We start from the raw sequence: 19,090 nt of genomic DNA on the forward strand, positions 1-19,090 counted from the left end.
GCAGACGTTTCATTACCGAACTAGGTAGCGTCATCAGTGCTAGAAGGTAGAAAGGTTCGCTGTTTATATATAAATATAAATACCAAATATAGTTTGCCCTGTGAGCAAAATTATATACAAGTGGCTTGCCCTCCCATTAACACAGACAGATCAAGCTACTTGTATATAAGGAGAGACCAACCCTCTCCTCCCTTTTAGCGCTGATGATGTAACCTTGCTGGGTAATGAAATGTCTGCAAGAAAACAAATGAGCTCAGAGTGCATCAAGGACCCTACAGTCCTCCTCCTCTTTCTCCAACTCTGCAAACTTCACTCCCTTCTAGTATTGATGACATTATCTAGTTCGGTCACGAGACGTCTGGAAGCAAGCCACCACGCTCAAAAGACCACCAAGGACCCCCGTAAGTTCAACCCCGCGCTACAAAAAAATATTTGTTCACATTGAAAGTCTCAATTATTGGAAGCACAGCCCCATTTATTACGAGTTTCCTTTCCACAGAAATTCCAGGCATTGCTTTACCCATTGAGTTCATCAAGCAAAGAGTGAATGAGGTTTGAATGGCCACAAGGAGTTGGCCTTAATGTGCCATAAGCAAAATGCAATTAGAGACAGACATTAAGAGGCTGCCAACTGTTCTAAGGTGGGGACAGTATCTTATTTATAAGGTCCTTTATTTATTTAATTACTCCCTGCTTCATTAGACATTTCCCACCCCCCACAAACTCATAGCCCATTGTTATTACTTTAAATAAATCAGGATGACACATCCATCCGTCTCTCTCTCTCTCTCTCTCTCTCTCTCTCTCTCTCACACACACACACACACACACACACACACAGGACATTGCAACGGTCATAAATAAATGTGAGCCGGCTGCCAAGCATCCGAATGCAAATCACGTGAACCCTGGGGATGCAGCAATGGGTCCTAAAGTGTGCAGCAAAAAAGAAAAAAAAATCCACTTTTTTTCAGGGCTGTTGTAACTTGGAACCGTCACTAAGTGAACTGTTGTAAGTCGAGGACCACCTGTAGCCCCGTTCTTCGGCGTGTTGTTGCTTATGCTGGTGTAAATCGCCAGCTCCTCTTTAGGCTCAACCCAAGCGGTGGGCCCACCTCTTGTTTCCCTCTCTTTGGGGATTTCTTTCTTTTTCTTTCTTTTTCTTTTAAATGGAATCCGGGTAGTCCTTGACTTACGGCCACGATTGGGCCTCCCAATGTTCCTCTCCCCCCCCCCCTTTTTTATTTTATTTTACAACAAGTCCATCTTTCGATTCAACAGCGTGTCGACTGGGTACCCACATATATCTTGTGCAAATATTTATAATTAATATACATTTCTTGCTATCGTATCATATGAATTTATTATTTGAAATAAATCAGGATGACACATCCATCTGTTTCTCTCTCTCTCTCTCTCTCTCTCTCTCTCTCTCTCTCTCTCTTTTTCCTCTTCTACCAGAGCTCTCTGCAGGAGTCTAGAAAGCAGAGATTTATCGCTAAAAGCAGGAACTTCTACATCAGAGAGGGAAGGGAGGGGGAAAGGTCAAGTTAATTTACTTGGGGGGGGAAAAAAAGCAGACGGGGCGTTTTCATTTGCACAGTTCCTTGCTTTCGAGTGGTATGTGCCTTGCTAGCACGGAGGGTTCATTAGCCTGGCTTATGAGGCCTCCTCCGGAAAAAATCGCTCGCTCCGGGTGCAAACCGGACTTGGGAAAATCATAGCCTGCATCTTGTGAGGGCGAGATGAAGAGGTGATGGAAGTCAACCCACCTATTTCTCTCACCAAGAAGGGCTGACGTTATACACTACTAAGGGAAAGTTAGAAACTTAAATGCTGGGTTATAATCGTTGTTTCTTTCTTTCTTTCTTTCCTTCCTTCTTTCTCTTTTCTTTGTTTTCTGTCTCTTTCTCTTTCTCCTTTCCTTCCTTCCTTCCTTCCTTCCTTCCTTCCTTCCTTCCTTCCTTCCTTCCTTCCTTCCTTCCTTCCTTCCTTCCTTCCTTGTCTTTGGTACTAGCAGTGATGATGTTACCTGGCTTGGCTAATGAAAGGTCTGCAAGAAAGCAACCAAGCTCAAAAAGCACCATGTCAACCTTGAACTACAAATTTTCCTTCTTTCTTTCTTTCTTTCTTTCTTTCTTTCTTTCTTTCTTTCTTTCTTTCTTTCTTTCTTTCTTTCTTTCTTTCGTTCTCTCTTTTTCTTTTTTCCTCTCCTTTTCTTTTTTTGGGAGGCTAACAAACAGAAAAAAAAATATATGTTCTTTTGACTCTCAGCACTCAGCTCAGAGTTTCAAAAACTATTTCTAAGAGCCTTGTGAAAATAACTCAATGTGGTTCTGGTTTTGTTAAATTCTCTGAACAGTGATATACTGACTACTAATTGTACAATCTTGGCCACTCCTTTGCCCACTTACTGACACTAAATCTCTGCATCGCTTATTTCCACACACCCCTTTTGCTTGTTCGTTTTCACTTTTTCTTTTAAAAACTAGCAATACATCAAGATGAGAAGGAGGGGGGAAAGGAAAGGGAATAAGAAGAATAAGAAGAAGAGGAGGAGGAGGAGGAGGAGGAGGAGGAGGAGAGGGAGGAGGAGAGGAAGAAAAAGAAGAAGAGGAAGAAGAAGAAGAAGAGGAAGAAGAGGAAGAGGAAGAGGAGGTGGAGGGAAGAGAAGGAGGAAGAAAAAGAAGAGGAAGAAGAAGAAGAAGAAGAAGAAGAGGAGGAGGAGGAGGAGGAGGAATAGGAAGAGGAGAAGGAAAAAGAAAGGAGGAGGAGGAAGGAGGAAGAGGAAGAGGAGGAAGAGGAAGAGGAAGGAAGAGGAGGAGGAGGAAGAGGAAGGAGGAGGAAGAAGGAGGAGGAAGAGGAAGAGGAAGGAGGAGGAGGAGGAAGAGGAGGAGGAAGAGAAAGAAGAAGAGAACGAGGAAGAGGAAGAATAGGAAGAGGAGGAGGAAAAAGAAGAGGAGGAGGAGGAAGAAGGAAGAAGAGGAGGAAGAAGAAGAGGAAGAAGAACAGGAGGAGGAAGAGGAGGAGGAGGAGAAAGAAGGAGAAGGAGAAGAAGAAGAAGAAGAAGAAGAAGAAGAAGAAGAAGAAGAAGAAGAAGAAGAAGAAGAAGAAGAAGAAGAAGAAGAAGAAGAAGAAGAAGAAGAAGAAGAAGAAGAAGAAGCCACAACAGCAGGAGAGGCGGCAGCCTTTGAGATCCGAGGTGGGATGGATGAAATGTTGCGACCAGCCACGCTTACCACAAGCTCCTTTACTCATGACTTTAATGCGACGCTGCTGGTTGCACTGGGCTTTCTCCAGCTCACATTCGTTACTGTAGGTTGAATAATCCGAACCGCACACCGGAGCCACCACGGACGGGCAGGTGGCTTTCTTACAAACACACACGCCTTGGGAAGCGTCCGCGGGGTTCTTCTCGCAGACGGCACCGAAGCCACACAGCATCCCTCGACAAACTGTGGGCGGAAAAGAGAAAAGAGAGTTAACGCTCTGCATGGGCGGAAGGGTTTAAAAAACAGAACACCAAAACTGGGCTCAGGTTTCTAGTTCCTAGGAAGAAAAGGAGGGAAATTGCTCTGTGCAGACAAAATGGGATGCAGGAGCCTTGCACTGATATCCAGAATAGGTATCGTTGACCTCAGTGAATTCAGCCTCGGATCCAGTTCACACAACTTGGTATTTAGAACTCATTTATTTATTTGTATCCCATCATCATCATCATTCCTTGCGCGGTCAGTTACATGTTCAGACTGGGTTTGGCATTTTTATCTACCAATTGAGTCCTAACCAAGGACCTAGGCTAGGCAAATCTGTTTGATGGTGTTACAGCTCTCGCCGCAGGATGGAAGCTGTTCCAAGCAAAGCTGCCTTCTGCAATTGACCGACGGCGAATGTGTCAATGCCACTGATGGTGTTCAAGTGGTGCTCCAGTTGTTTTGGGACTGCACCCAAGGTGCCTAGGACTATTGGCGCTACCCTTGCTTGCCTTTGCCACGATCGTTCTATTTCTAGGTCTTTGTATTTTGTTATCTTCTCCAGTTCAATTATTATTATTACTATTATTATTACGGTGGTTAATCTCTGGTGAGATTCACGGCCTTTGGGGCTGGTTGGTAGCTCAACAGCTCGAGTCCTAACCAAGGACCTAGGAACTGTTCAGGTAGCGTCGGATGATATAAGCTGTTCCAAGTAAGGTGCTTTTTTTGTAGAATCAGGGTATTCAAGTCTGATAAATTATTATGACTATTATTATTATTATTATTAATTATATTAATTATATTTATTATTATATTTATTATTGTTGTTATTGTTATTGTTGTTATTATTATTATACTACACAAAAATGACAGTACACACAGCAAATGAGATAACCATGCTGGGTTTCGTATCACAAATCACTAGTCGAACACTTCCCAAGCGTTTAGGACTGTGTGATGTATCAGAGGATTATGCGAGCAGATCCCAGTATGGTGGCCTTCTGCAGCTGACCAATGGTGATCTTGTCAGCACCAATTGTTTTCAAGTGCTTGCCTAGGTCTTTAGGCACAGCACATTATTATTATTATTATTATTATTATTATTATTATTATTATTATTATTATTTATACAAATGTTACGCTTGGCTGTTTTGGGGGAACTAGTAGAAGTGGACTCTCCAGGTGAGCTAGTGTACAACTTGAAGTAATGTGTGAATCCATCACCTGGGTTCATAGAGTAATAAGGCCTAAGCCTTCTAACACAGCCTGTCTTGATAACAGTGCCTGTCTCCAAAAATCTGTGCTTCCTCACGGCCCTTTTGTCCAGAGACCAGATGAATGAATGAGGAAGGAAGGAAGGAAGGAAGGGATACATGTAATGAAGTCATAAATCTGATTTCCAAAGGAGGGAGGGAGAGAGGGCAGAGTTTGCCCAGCCTGCAGCCTCACAGATCTCCCTCCTTCCCCCCACACCCCAAAAACATGAACAATGGTACAATTCCCAGCATCCCCCTAAGGCAGGAGGCCAAGAGGTGAGGGGTGCTGGGAGCTGTAGTTCAACCGTAAGGGCAGGGCCAGCTCAAATGAAAAAACTGTCATACAAACACATCCTTTTTACCTATAGAACCTGACCATAATTCTATACAGGATTCCATCATATCTCTCTCTCTCTCTCTCTCCCTCCCTCCCTCCCTCCCCTTGCTTTTTTCTTTACTCCTCTCTCTCTGTTTCTCTTTCTCTTCCTCTCTCTCTCCCTTCCTCCCTCTCCCTCTCTTTCTTTCTCTCTATCTCCCTTCCTCCCTCTTTTTCTGTTTCCCCTTTTCTCTTCCTCTCTCTCCCTTCCTCCCTCTCCCTCTTTCTTTTTCTTTCTCTCTCTTCCTCCCTCCCTCTCTTTTTGTTTCTCTTTTTCTCTTCCTCTCTCCCTTCCTCCCCACCTCTCTCTCCCTTCGCTCTTTCTTTTTCTCTCTATCTGTTTCTCTTCCTCTCTCTCCCCTCCCTCCCTCTCCCTTTCTTTTGTTCCTTTCTCTCTTTCTTTTCCTCTCTCTCACCCTTCCTCCCTATCTCTCTCCCCCTTTCTCTCTCTCACACTTTGTGTGTGTGTGTGTGTGTTCAGGCTTGTTTGTTCCCTAATAACAGATGCACCATTCTCTTGATCATGTAATCAGCTAAGCTGGCATAGACTAGTTTCCCATTTACATTGCAAATGAAGGTGATGGCTGTTCTTTAAAAAAAAAAAAAAAAAATTGGAGGTTGAGGGGGTGGGTGGGAGGGAAGCCAGGTAAGGGAAACCTAAAAGTACAGACAGGCCTGACTTCTCAAAATAGCAGACAGACACTTATACCAGGGGGATCTAGCTTAGATTTTTCTCGAGTGCAGGATACCAAATTTATATTCAGCCCTGCAAAGCCCTAGGCTAGAAGCCTGTACCTGTTTGATCTTGTACTTTTTCTCGTGATGAAACCCCAGTTCCAAAACTCCGGCCTACCTCTAGCTTGTGCGTTCACACCCCAGTAGCATTTGCACACCTTTTAAAATTTGCATTCTTCCTCACCCTGTGCTGAGTCAGTGGGTTCCCAGGGTGAAGTGTTGGGAACAGAAGAACCTGCTATATAAGTCAAGCTATTTCCCCCAATTTATTTTCGTTCGGCACCGGATCACAAGGTGTTTCCCATCATCACCTCTTGAGCTCCGGTCTGAAGTATAAATAGTCCTCAATATACGACCCTAATTGAGTCTGTCATGGGCATCTCTACAACTGCCTGATTTGGCTCTGCAACCCAACAAGAAAGATACAGACTTCAGTGAGTAATTAGGACTGCAGAAAATAACAATTGCTACCAATCTGCCTTCCACTGAAGACCTGTATATTGTACGAGTCAAAAAAAGAGGGTTGTGAAAATATCTACAGACCCCTCACATCCCGGACATAAACTGTTTCAACTCCTTCCCTCAAAACGACGCTCTAGAGCCCTGCACACCAGAACAACTGGACACAAGGACATATTATTCCCCAACGCCATCACTCTGCTAAACAAATAATTCCCTCAACCCTGTCCAACTATTTACAAAGTCTGCACTACTATCGTTATTAATCTTCTCATCACTCCTTATCACCCAATCCCCTCCCACTTGTGACTGTATGACTGTAACTTTGCCGCTTGTATCCTTATGTCAATAAATATATTGACTGTTTCCTAGTATGATTTGATTGCTTATTGTACCCTATGACTGTTATTATTGTACCTTATGATTCTTGACTCTTGGCGAATGTATCTTTTCTTTTATGTACACTGAGGGCATTTGCACTTTGTGTGTCGAATCACACTTGGCCAATAAAGAACTATCCTATCCTATCCTATCCTATCCTATCCTATCCTATCCTATCCCTATCCTATCCTATCCTATCCTATCCTTTCCTTTCCTATCCTATCCTATCCTATCCTATCCTATCCTATCCTATCCTATGTACACTGAGAGCATTTGCACCAAGACAAATTCCTTGTGTGTCCAATCACTTGGCCAATAAAGAATTCTATTCTATTCTATTCTGTTATCTTTCTTCTATTCTATTCTATTCTATTCTATTCTATTCTATTCTATTCTATTCTATTCTATTCTATTCTATTCTATTCTAGCCTAAAATCTAAAATCACTGTGGTTAAGTGAAACTTTGGGAAAGCGAGTTTTGCCCTACCTTATGACCTTCCTTGTCCCGGTCATTAAGGGAATCACTACAGTTGTTAAAATTTAGTAACGTGGTTGTTCAGTTTCTGTAAAGCAGTATATAAGTCTAAGGGCTATTGCTATGTTGATGGCTGAACTCAGCATGGAAGTATGGATTGAAGAACTAAGGAAGGATGAAAAAAAAGCAAAGCTGCACTATCTCTCATCATTAGCTGTGGCTAATTTTTCCATCTGCGTTGAGAGGTGATGTTTTTAAAATATTGCCGTTAATGCACCTTGCAAATCTGAGTGGGTGGGGGGATAAGGGGGTGTTTTTCACCTCCCCCCCGAAGGACTCTGTGTGGGTTGCAAGAGAGAGGGCGATTCCTCTCGTATTTTTGCATTCTTCCAAGTTACTGATTTGATTAGAAATGATTAGCATATCATGTAGGGGATTTCACATTTCTGTGGGCACGGCGCAGATACTGGGGAGAAGGGAGGGAGGAGAGATTTGCCGTATATAATATCAGTGGAAAAACAATTTTTTTTAAAAAAAAAAGTATGAAAAATCATAAAGGGGAAAGGGGAAAAAAAAGAAAGCTTTGCCAGCAGTTCATTTACACTTCAATACACGGATATTTGGCTCCAGCTGCCTGGAGAATTTAAGCTCATATGCATGGCAACAATACACTACTAAGAGACTAATATTGTCAAATAAAAAAGGACTCTCTTTCTCTTCTGCCCAATATCTAAAAGCAATTTATCATTTTTATGAAGCTCTGTAGACCGGACTCTTTCTCTGCTTTTCTTTTCTTTTCTTTTTTTTTTAAAAAAAACTAGCAGACAAATTCCTTCCCTCACCCCACCAAAAGGGAGATAAGAGACGGGGAAGGAGAGAAGGAAAGTGATGAGCATTTAAAAATGCAGTGAGATGGTTGTAATTTTTTTCCCTTCTTTCCTTCCTCCTCCTCTCCTCAAATCCCACTCCTTCCTAGCGCTGATGATGTTACCTAGTTGGGTAATGCAACGTCTACAAGAAAACAAGCAAACTCAGAGCGCATCAAGGACCCCACAGTCATCCTCCTCCTCCAACCCCACACCTTTCTTTTTTTTTTTTAATAAATAAATTTTATTAATTTTACAATTAAAACAAACCAACAACACATACACAAATGAAAGGAAAGAAAGAGAAAAAAAGAAAAGAAAGAAAAAAAGCAAAAAGAACTAAAAGAAGATAGACAGAAAGAATAGAAAGCAATTAAAAACATTCTCGTTTTCCACGGTTTGTAAGATCTCTTTTCAACCCCACTCCTTTCTAGCACTGATGATGTTACCTAGTTGGGTAATGCAACGTCTACAAGAAAACAAGCAACCTCAGAGACATCACAGTTCAACTCTGACCTGCAAATATTCTCTTCTATTAACACTAGGATTAATCTCAGGAAGGTCTTTCTCTGTCTATTCAGACCTCTGAAAATCTATTTTTCTGGGCCATCTCACATGCATGCCTTCCTCCTCCTCCTCCTCCTCCTCCTCCTCCTCGCCCAATTTTTCAAGACTCCAGCTGAAATTGTAGCACATTAGTGACCTGTCAGTCAAAGAGACAGAAAGAGTTTCTTCCTGCAAGAGAGAAGAGCTCCTGTCTTCCCCGAGACGTGTTCGAAGGGGATTGTCTTCCTTCACGTTTCCCCAGGAGCGCACAATCAAATATTAGGACTGCCAGACTCAAGAGCAGGCAAGCAGCTTTGCAAAACATCCCTGGTTCAGCCCTGAATATTTTACATTAAGGTGTCAAATCGTGGGGGGTGTAACTGTCTTCCCCAAGCAAATTCCCAGCGGCTTCTCCAAGTTCCAGCACCTCGGACAGGGGCCACATTGCCGAATTGAGCAGCCCCTTTTAATTTCCCAAGATGCCTCCAGCACTCTGCGGCATGGTGGGAAATTAAAAAAGCAGGGATGACATACAGCCCCTCCAGGACTGCAGGGGGTGGAGGGAAAACCTCTGCAGAGAAATTCAACAATGCACAATGTTGGGAGAGAGATGTGAGGCAGGCACTTCCCATTCTGAAGCTGTCCCAACCTCCAGAATCTGGGGAGATATTTGGCTGGGGAAGGTCATTGAAGTGTCCCTCAAGAACAAGACAATGCCGGTCTTTTTGTGTATGTGTGTGTGTGTGTGTGTGTGCTATAAATGGAGTTCCTGTGTGTATTAAACCTTCCTCCAATAATGCCTGATGCTTTTCTCGGCTTCAACTCTCAGGAATTTCCCCAGTTCCCGGCCTATCTTTCTTTATTAACTGCAGCTCAGCCCCCCGGGAGAGGAAGAGAAAATGGAGACGAGGCTGATGTGTTATGTGCCACGTCTAGATAATTGGTTTTGAAAGGCTGGCCTGACCAATCCAGAGGTGGCATGGCATGCTCTTCCGTCTTGAGTACTGTGCCCAGGATGCACGCTCAGGAACCGATCGATAGCCACCAAAAAAAAAAAGAGTTTAATCCAATCCAGAAAGTCCATGATCCATGCTACAATTATTTCCGGGCTGATAGATGTCACCCCACCCTAACCATGTGTATCTCTTGGCAATGTATATTTTGTCTCGAGATTTGTATTTCTCAACCTGGCAATTTTAAGATACATGGATTTCAACATCTGCCAGCTGGGAAATTCTGGAATTTGAAGTCCACATACCTTAAAATTGCCAAGGTCAAAAGACACAGTTGTCCATCAACCTACAGAACCACAGATATATTTGTCCCTACAAATGATCTTTGAAAAGATCAGAACAATGTTTAATTAACAGAGACAGATGCAAAGCTCTGCTTTTAGACAACGCAAATCCAATGCACGGAGAAAGGATGGAGGAAGAAATGGGTGTCAGTAGGACTTGTGAAAAACCAAGGAAGACCAGTGAAATGCAACCAGCAGCATAGAGTGTTCCATCAAGAGAAGTGCAATTTCCAAACCGTAGGAAGAAATTAATTCCACTTTATACCATCCAGAGCTGGACCACCATTCTTGAAGAAGGATTCTGAACAGGTGAAGCTGTTGCAGAGGCAGCAGTCAGAAAAAGCAGATCCCAAAAAGATCGCATAGCAAAAGAGAAAGTGTGTTTCCCTCATTTAAACATAAGCATAAACTGTTTCAACTCAAAACGACGCTACAGAGCCCTGCACACCAGAACAACTAGACACGAGGACAGTTTTTCCCCAACGCCATCACTCTGCTAAGGAAATAATTCCCTCAACACTGTCCAACTATTTACAAAGTCTGCACTACTATTAAACTTCTCATCACTCCTTATCACCCCTCCCCTCCCACTTGTGACTGTATGACTGCAACCTTGTCGCTTGTATCCTTATGATTTATATTGACTGTTTCCTAGTATGATTGGATTGCTTCTTGTACCCTATGACTATCATTAAGTGTTGCACCTGATGATTCTTGACTCCTGATGAAGGTATCTTTTCCTTTATGTGCACTGAGAGTATTTGCACCAAGACAAATTCCTTGTGTGTCCAATCACACTTGGCCAATAAAGAATTCTATTCTATTCTATTCTATTCAAACTGTAAGATGCTGAATCATAGACTTATTCCAGTTGAATGTTAGAAGGAACTTCCTAAAGGTTCCTAATTTGAGAAGTTAGGATTCCAGTAGAGTAGAGTAGAGTAGAGTAGAGTAGAGTAGAGTTGAGTTGAGTTGAGTTGAGTAGAGTAAGAGAGTTGGAAGGGACCTTGGAGGTCTTCTAGTCCAACCCTTTAATAAGGCAGACGACCCTACACCACTTCAGACAAATGGTTGTCCAATCTCTTCTTTAAAAACTTCCAGTGTTGAAACATCCACGACTTCTGGAGGCAAGCTCCCAATTAGTCTAGGATTTGGATATTTTTTGGGCGCAGACAAAAATAACAGAAGCACCTAGCGTGGAGTTAAAATTTATTCCAAGGGACTTTCCATCAGGGAGAAACGAGGAAAGCCGCCAGCAAAGGGAACTCGCTCTAAATTTGGATCCTCCCATTTTCTCCATTACTTTCTCAATGGGACTTCGGTTTGCATGTCCCACCCATGTCCTTTTGAGCCGTTCCCTTTTGCTGTAAGATCGTTTTTTAAACCGCCCTTGTTCATCCTGTCAGGCCCAAGGCCTGGTGAATAATTTAGTGCGCGTATTCAACAAGGCCTGGCTGGGTACCTCTGCTTCCCCCGGCAGAGCCAGGAGCGCGCGGGACACAGCTGGATTGGAAGGCGATGAAAAATGTATGAACGCCAAGAGGGGGGGACATATGGCTGAGTTATTTCCTCGCTTTTCCGGCACCCTGGTTACACATCCCAACATCACTCCGCAAAACCTCCAACTTCTCAGCAGGGAAACCGGGCGAAAGCCCCAGACCGCCTTACGGGAAATAATAACGTTCTCTGGCATTCTCCAGGCACCAATTGTGTGTCAACCTCAGACACACCTGAGGTCTGTTCACCTGCCAGTGCATAAAAGCAGAGGAGCTGGAAAGTGGGAAGACATGTTTTTGGTGAGGGGAGCATAGTGATTCACACCAAAAGCCGGCCCAGGGGCTTGGACCACAGAAGGTGGAAACTCTCAAAGAGCAGCCAAGATGGAAGGGCCAGGAAAAAAAGAGACTTTGGCCCTGGATGGATTCCAAGAGTGACCTTCATTCAGACGACATCTTTTATCTTCTGCCTCCTTTTCTATACTTGCCCTAGTTTGGGGGGTGAGTGGGTCTTACTTTGGTTCTTGGGAGTCCAAGGAAGGATGCTCTGGATTTGGGGATTTTCAAGTTTAGGACAGAATAAACAAAGCAATGGTGAGGGGCTGAGTAGTAAATCTATTCATTTCTTGATTGCAATTCAGGCTAGTTAATAAATTATGTTCCCAATCAGGACAGTTACACATGGAGGGGGAGCGTTTGAAAAAAATCAACAGGGTTTGTTGTTGTTGTTCTTTCTTTCTTTCTTTCTTTCTTTCTTTCTTTCTTTCTTTCTTTCTTCTTCTTCTTCTTCTTCTTCTTCTTCTTCTTCTTCTTCTTCTTCTTCTCCTCCTCCTCCTCCTCCTCCTCCTCCTCCTCCTCTCTTCTTCTTCTTTCTCCTCCTCTTCCTCCTCTCCCTCTCCTCCTTTCTCTTCCTCTTCTTTCTCCTCCTCTCCTCCCCTCTTCTTCTTTCTCCTCCTCCTCTTCTCTCCTCCTCTTCCCCCTCCCCCACTCCCTTCCTCCTGCTGTTCTTCTTTCTTTTCCTCTTCCTCTTCTCTCTCTCCCTCCTCTTCTTTCTCCTCCTCTGCCTCCTCTCCTCCTCCTCCCCGCTCTCCCTCTTTTTCTTTCTCCTCCTCCTCTTCTTCCTTTTCTTCTTCTTCTTCTTCTTCTCTCCTTCTCTTCCCCCCTCCCTTCCTCCTGCTGTTGTTCTTTTTTTCCCCTCTTCCTCCTCTTCTCCTCACCCTTCTTGATGTCAGATTTTAATTCCCCAACCCTGGATATTCTCTCAACCTGATTTAAATGTTCCTGTTTCCAAACACCCAAAGGGGCTGAGGTCTTCAGAGGGGGAGGTCTCTTGAAAGAAAGGGAAGGGAACGCAGAGTTCTCGCCAAGCGTTTTTCTCTTTTATGAGGGGGTGCTCCGTTGCTGGCAAAAGGTGCTCATTATGGACCATTATACCTTTTCCGTCTCAGTCGGGTCAAATCATTTGAGCAAACAAAGATAGATCCGGCTCAACCAGCCTTGGAAAGAGAGGAACAAAAAGGAACAGCTTTTCTTTTCTTCTGGGTAGTAATTGATTTAATTGGATTTCTGAGATCAAAAGCTAGAAGCCGCCTTTTAAAACACCCTTGACTCCTCTTCGCTCTTTCATTACCAACTCTTGAGGTGGGGGGTCCCTGCTGTGTAAAGAAAAAAGGCCATCGGCTCTACCTTGCCATTTGGGGTGTTTTATTTCTCCATCCAAAGAGAGAAGTGCACCTTTGGCTAATGGGCCATTGAAGCCTTGGGCGCAAAGCCTATTCTACATAACAAAGATCCACTTCCTTCAGGCAGAGCCATTTCATAGTCTTTCACTGCACCACCCACCAAGTTTCAACCAAAACGTAGCACACAGACAGCCTACAGAGTTAGCTACAGACCCCTGGCAGCAACCAGTCAGGGGTTCTGACCCAAACCCTTCTCCAATAAAGCAAACACAAACCAAAGGAAACAGAAACCTGTTTAATCCTCCCGTCCTTCTTTTCACCCATCTCCTCCCACTTATGACTGTGTGACTGTAACTTTGCCACTTGTATCCTTACGATTTTTACTGACTGTTTCCTAATATGATTCAATTGCTTACTGTACTCTATGACTATTATTAAGTGTTGTACTTTATGATTCTTGACTCTTAATGAATGTATCTATTATTTTATGTACACTGAGAGCATTTGCACCAAAGACAAATTACTTGTGTGTCCAATCACACTTGGCTGATAAAGAATTCTCTCTTCTCTTCTCTTCTCTTCTCTTCTCTTCTCTTCTCTTCTCTTCTCTTCTATTCCTATTCCAATTCCAATTCCAATTCCAATTCCACTCTACTCTACTCTACTCTACTCTACCCTACCCTACTCTATTCCTAATTTATTCTATTCTATTTTATTCTATTCCTAATTTATGCTATTTTATTCTGCCCTGCCTTCACTCTGACTGTCCTTAGATATTTGAAGCAGCATATTCTGTCTTTCCGCTCCTTTCTCTCTCAGAAACCCTCCTTGGGACAGGCTCAAATTTGACACATTCCTTCCCAATGTGCCGTGCTCAGAACCGGATGTCCAGTCTGCAACCCACCAATAGGTCCACGGAAGATGCTAAGCCAATTTCTGAACCTGTCAATGGGACGGGAGAAAATCTGATTTGCGCCTCTCCATTTTGGAGTCTCTACTTTCATCCTTCCCCAAACAGGAAGGTGCTGGAAAAAAAAGGACCCAGGCCCTCACCGGCTGTCCGAACCTTACGCCGAGATTTTGAAATCGTGCCAAAGACAGCCTATTTTCTGCCACTAGGAACAAACCCAAGATTCCTAGAAAGCCAGAAGCAGACTGGACACAGCATGGAGCCCATTGCTATGGTGTGCAATCTGTGCTACGAGTTAATTAACTTGCTTAATTACCATTCTAGTGTGTCTTTCTAAATTTGAATACCTATACCGTTTTGTCTGTCTGTCTTCTGTGTGTGTGAAGAAGGGGGGAGAAAGAGAGGGAGGAAGAGAAGGTGGAAAAGAAGAGGAGGAGAAGAGAGGGAGAGGAGGGAGAAAGAGGGAGAGAAAGAGAGAAGGAGGGAGGGAGGGAAAGGGAGAAAGAGGGAGAGGGAGGGAGAGAAAGAGAGAAGGAGGGAGAGAGAGAGGGAGGGAGAGAGAGAGAAGAAAAACAGAGAAAACATGGACAAGTGCTGATTTTTCTTTTCTAACAGTTCATTTAGTGACCGTTGGAAGTTACGAGAGCACTGAAAAAAAAAGTGACTCAGCATTGTTTTTAGGACCGTCACAACATTCCGCATTGTCATGTGCTCGAAATTCGGATGCTTGGCAACTGTTTCATATTTATGTCTGTTACCATGTCCGGTGTGTGTGTGTGTGTGTGTGTGTGTGTGTGTGTGTATCACGCAACCCCACTTTTACAACCGTCTGACAAGCAACGGGGAAGCCCGATTCGCTTAACAACCGTGTGACTAACTTAATAAGCAGAGAAAAGCATCAGAAGACAGAAAAATCAGAAGAAATTAAAAGTAGAAGGTGAGGAAAGGCGAGGGAGCCTGACTGGATCTAAGGGAGGCCCAATGATGCTTCCTTCAATTCTCCCTACCTTTGCAACTGCAAACCATCCTTGGAAAACTATCATTGTTTCTGTCACTACTAACGGTCCAAGCTAATCGGCAGTAGATAAGAGTCAGTGGAACTCAAGGAGGGCTGGGCGTGGATCTTTTGTGGGCACGAAGGGACTCGTGACTGATGGCACATTTGACGCCTCCCTCAGGCTCAGCCTGGTCCTCTCCTCCGGAATTCCCACTGTCATCCGAGCAGGAACAATCTCAATGGCATCAGTTCCATTTTTCCCAACCTTTTTAGCTCTTGCCTTCACAATTAAACCGGTCTCTTTGCTTCTTTTTGTGCCTTGAGCCCATTCATCCTTCCCCCCCTCCCGTCTTCGCTCCTACCCGTTTTCTCTTCGTTTTCTCCCGCGTACATCATCTCTTCTCCTTCCCTTTGATGCATTAATTCCTTCTGTTTATTATTTATTTCTGCTGCTTTCCAAGCAGCCATCTTCCATATGCCATGGTCAACAGCAGATGGTCCCATAAATATTGATCTCCACCCACCGGCCCACCCCACGTTTTAGCAAGAGAAGAGAAGGCGCAGGCCACTTCATCTCCGTCGTGCCCGTATCCCTCTTTGAACAATTAGAACTGAAGTGGCCCGTTGTGGCATCCCGTGGCCAATCTTCCACAAAGCCAATTTTACCCCAAGCAAGCCCCACATTTCCTCAGGAAAGAATTTAAGAGAGGTTACCGCAGCCACCCCCTATTGCTACCGGCATCCTGTCGTCTCCAAACTACAGGCAAGGAAATGACTCACTCAGGAGGAGACAGTTTGCGTGCTTAAATTAAACGAAGGCCCCAGAGAAATGTCCCACTTACTTTGCTTTGATGGGAGAGGGCTCAAAATTGGCGGAGCAGAGGTGGGAATCTTCCAAGCTTCACGAAATGGTCTAGGGGATCCCCGTTGCAATAAAGGCAGGCAACGATTCCTGATTAAATAGCAAAACTGCAGGCGAGCCATGAAAGGCACAAGTGTTCTTCTTGGATTTATTACTTTTTATGAAATGAAATCTTATCTCGAAGTGGCAGGGAGGCCTTTTTATTCTCCGGCGGACAGGGACAGAAAAGCGCCAAGCTCTCTTCTCACCCAGCCTACCCCCACAACTGCCGTATGCAAGATAGAAAGGAAACGGAGACCACCTGGGCCTGAGTTTGTCCAGGCAGGGCACGTCATTTCCAGCCACTGGTGGTGCCCTGCCCCGCCAAACAGCCGGTTGGCATCACACGGCTGCGTTCTGAATCGTTGCTTCTTTGGAGTCGAAGAAAAGTTTTCTTTGGCAGTCCAAACATGCTTGCAAAAGGCACGAGTTGAGCTTTTGCTGGCTGGGCATCATGGGAGCTGGAATTCAACCTCTCTTTGGAAGGGAACGTGGAGCAGATGGCTGGGCATATTTGAGCAGCGGCCTGTCCAGCTGTTTGCTGAAGGCTTCTGGAAAGAGATCGCCCATCAAGAGATCGCCAAGCCAAGAGAGAGATGGACTTTTCTTGATGTTTAACCTCCAGAGAGCTGATGTGGACAGTGAGAGTTGGTCCGACAAAGGTCCGTTTGAAGACGGGGTTAATTCTCTCCGCCTAACACACGGCAGGATTTTTAGTGTCCGTACTACACAGCCCATCCACTGCAATTCTCTGAAATGATCAGACATCCAGCCCTTGCTTATCCATGGAGCAAGTGGCCAGTTTTAAGTTTCTGGGTGTTACCTAAAAAGAGGACCTGACCTGGGGTGCTCACATTGCAGCCCTGGTCAAAAGGACCCAGCAGAGACTATACTACCTGGGACTTCTCAGGAAACAACAACTGAAAGAAAAACTGCTGGTGACCTTCTACTGCTGCACCATAGTGAGTATCTTAACTTACTGCACATCTGTATGGTTTGCCAATTGCACAGTGGCAGATAGGACAGCACTCCAGAGGGTGAACGTCATTGCCCAGAGGATCATTGGTTGCCCTCTCCCCTCTTTGGAAGAGCTTTATAGCTCTCACTGCCTTAAGAAAGTTCAAAACATCCTTTAAAGATCCATCTCATCCTGGGCACCCCCTTTTTTTTTTTAACTATTACCATCTGGCAGACGGTACAGAATAATAAAAACAAGGACAAATAGGCTGAAAAACAGCTTCTATCCCAGGGCAGGAGCTCTGTTGAAGTCTGCTGTATAGTTGGCGTGGTGCTGGGGTTTTCAATTCAATGTGTGGAAGGTGAAGGATGTGTGTTTGTGCTTATTTTCACGGTCATGATGCACACTGAAGAGGGTGTTTGATTTTGTTGTACGAGGGGCAATGACAATAAAGTAAACTACACTAAATGACTCCGCAGCCCAACACTGGAATCTCCCTGGTGGGGAAATCCATGCCCAGACCCTTCTCCTCAACCTGGCTCAGTGACCTAGCGACCCCACAACTGACTTCAGCAACCAACTGCACTGTGTGCTTGAACACGCCATTCCCCTTTGCCCCTAATTAATTACGTCTTCCCCTACTTAGTGAAGAAATAAATCAATGTCCAGCGATCGGCCAACTGCTTAGGAGTTTACGAACACCGCCTCAGGCAGACTTGTTGGCAGAAAGCAGAGAGCAGAGGCTGGATGGCCATCTGCTAGAGAGACACAGACTAGGTGATGGTTGCCAGTTCCCTGGGCAACTTTTGAAATGTGTGTGGACTTTTGAACAATGGCTGTGAGGGGCTGGGGAATTCTGGGAGTTGAAGTCCATCTAGTGACTCGGGAATGCTGGACTAAGATGACTCCAAAGTTTGCCCTGACTGGGGGATTCTGAAGAAAAGACGTGATGAGATCATCCTGGTGCCGGAGTGGGAGAAGTTAACTCTGGACTGAGCATAATATTGCACTATACAGTAGAATTCAATGGAGTCACTCCCTGGGAGATAATAGCTGTTTTTCAGTCTATTTGTCCTTGTTTTTATTGTCCTGTATCGTCTGCCAGATGGTAATAGTTCAAACAAAGGGTTCCCAGGATGAGTTGGATCTTTGAGAATGTTTTGAACTTTCTTAAGGCAGCGGGAGCTATAAAGCTCTTCCAAAGAGGAGAGAGGGCAACCCATGATCCTCTGGGCAATGACATTCACCCTCTGGAGTGCTTTCCTATCTGCCACGGTGCAATTGGCAAACCATACAGAGGTGCAGTAAGTTAAAATGCTCTCTATGGTGCAGCGGTAGAAGGTCACCAGCAGTTTTTCATTCCGTTGTTGTTTCCTGAGAAGTCCCAGGTAGTATAGTCTCTGCTGGGCCCTTTTGACCAGGGCTGCAATGTGAGCACCCCAGGTCAGGTCCTCTTTTAGGGTATTCAGGCAGTTCCAATGAGATTTCTTGCAAGCTTAAGAATCTCCACAAGAATCTGAGCTACCAACAGTCAAGGGAAATGAGAGGGAGATAAGTCAGGAATTCATGGTGGGCTGGACTTAGATCTTTCGCAGTCACATAGAAACTCATGACTTATGATGTGTTTCACCCCTCCTTCAGTTCAGGCTGGTTATCTTCTACAAAGAACAAGTGAAAAGGGTGGGGGGGAATGAGATGGGTACCAGGGCTCGATCCTTGGAACTCTTCACCCCATATCAGTGGGCAGTATGGCCTGGTCTTCATGCCTTCTGCCCCAACTGTGGTCAGATGCAGCCAAGCCCACCCAGATGTGTCCAGTCCATCCTACAAACTCTTGAGGACGCGACCCTCCGTGGTTTTCCAAAGCAACTGCATGACGAAGCCGAAGGACCCATGGAAATTTCACACCCCCCACCCATACAAAAACACTTAGTAACACAAGCAAAAGAGCCAAAATGGAGCATCTGGGCACCCTATAAATACAAATAAAGTACAAACAAGTCTAAGAAAAGAAACTATGGTGGGAGGAGGCCTGAATTTCTCTCACGCACAATAACAGAAATGAGGTAAAAGTAGAATCGAGTCCAAACTTACAGAAATATCTGGAGTCACAAGAAAATAAACTATCTGCCCAAAAGTGAGTAACTTAAGCAGTTAGGAAGATTCACTAGTCAGTAACAGAGTGGGAAGGGGCCTTGAAGGTCATCTAGTCCCAACCCCCTGCTCTCGCAGGAAACCTACACGATTTCTGATACTGTCTGAATCAGGTTTCGAACTGG

The 19,090-nt window shown here is 44.5% G+C and overlaps 1 protein-coding gene across 1 annotated transcript in view; it reads right to left on the reverse strand.

Moving 5' to 3' along the window:
* The window catches only part of AGRN (agrin), a 183,832-nt gene that overhangs the window by 70,394 nt on the left and 94,348 nt on the right, over positions 1-19,090 (reverse strand). The window contains exon 4 of the mRNA XM_087944607.1: positions 3,240-3,455. Coding sequence (XP_087800733.1) covers positions 3,240-3,455 — 216 coding nt within the window. The remainder of the gene's footprint in view (positions 1-3,239; positions 3,456-19,090) is intronic.

This window comes from Notechis scutatus, chromosome 16 (genome assembly GCF_049901735.1).
Source record: "Notechis scutatus isolate UNSWTSFEM ecotype Mainland chromosome 16, rNotScu1.2, whole genome shotgun sequence".
Lineage (NCBI taxonomy): Eukaryota > Metazoa > Chordata > Lepidosauria > Squamata > Elapidae > Notechis > Notechis scutatus.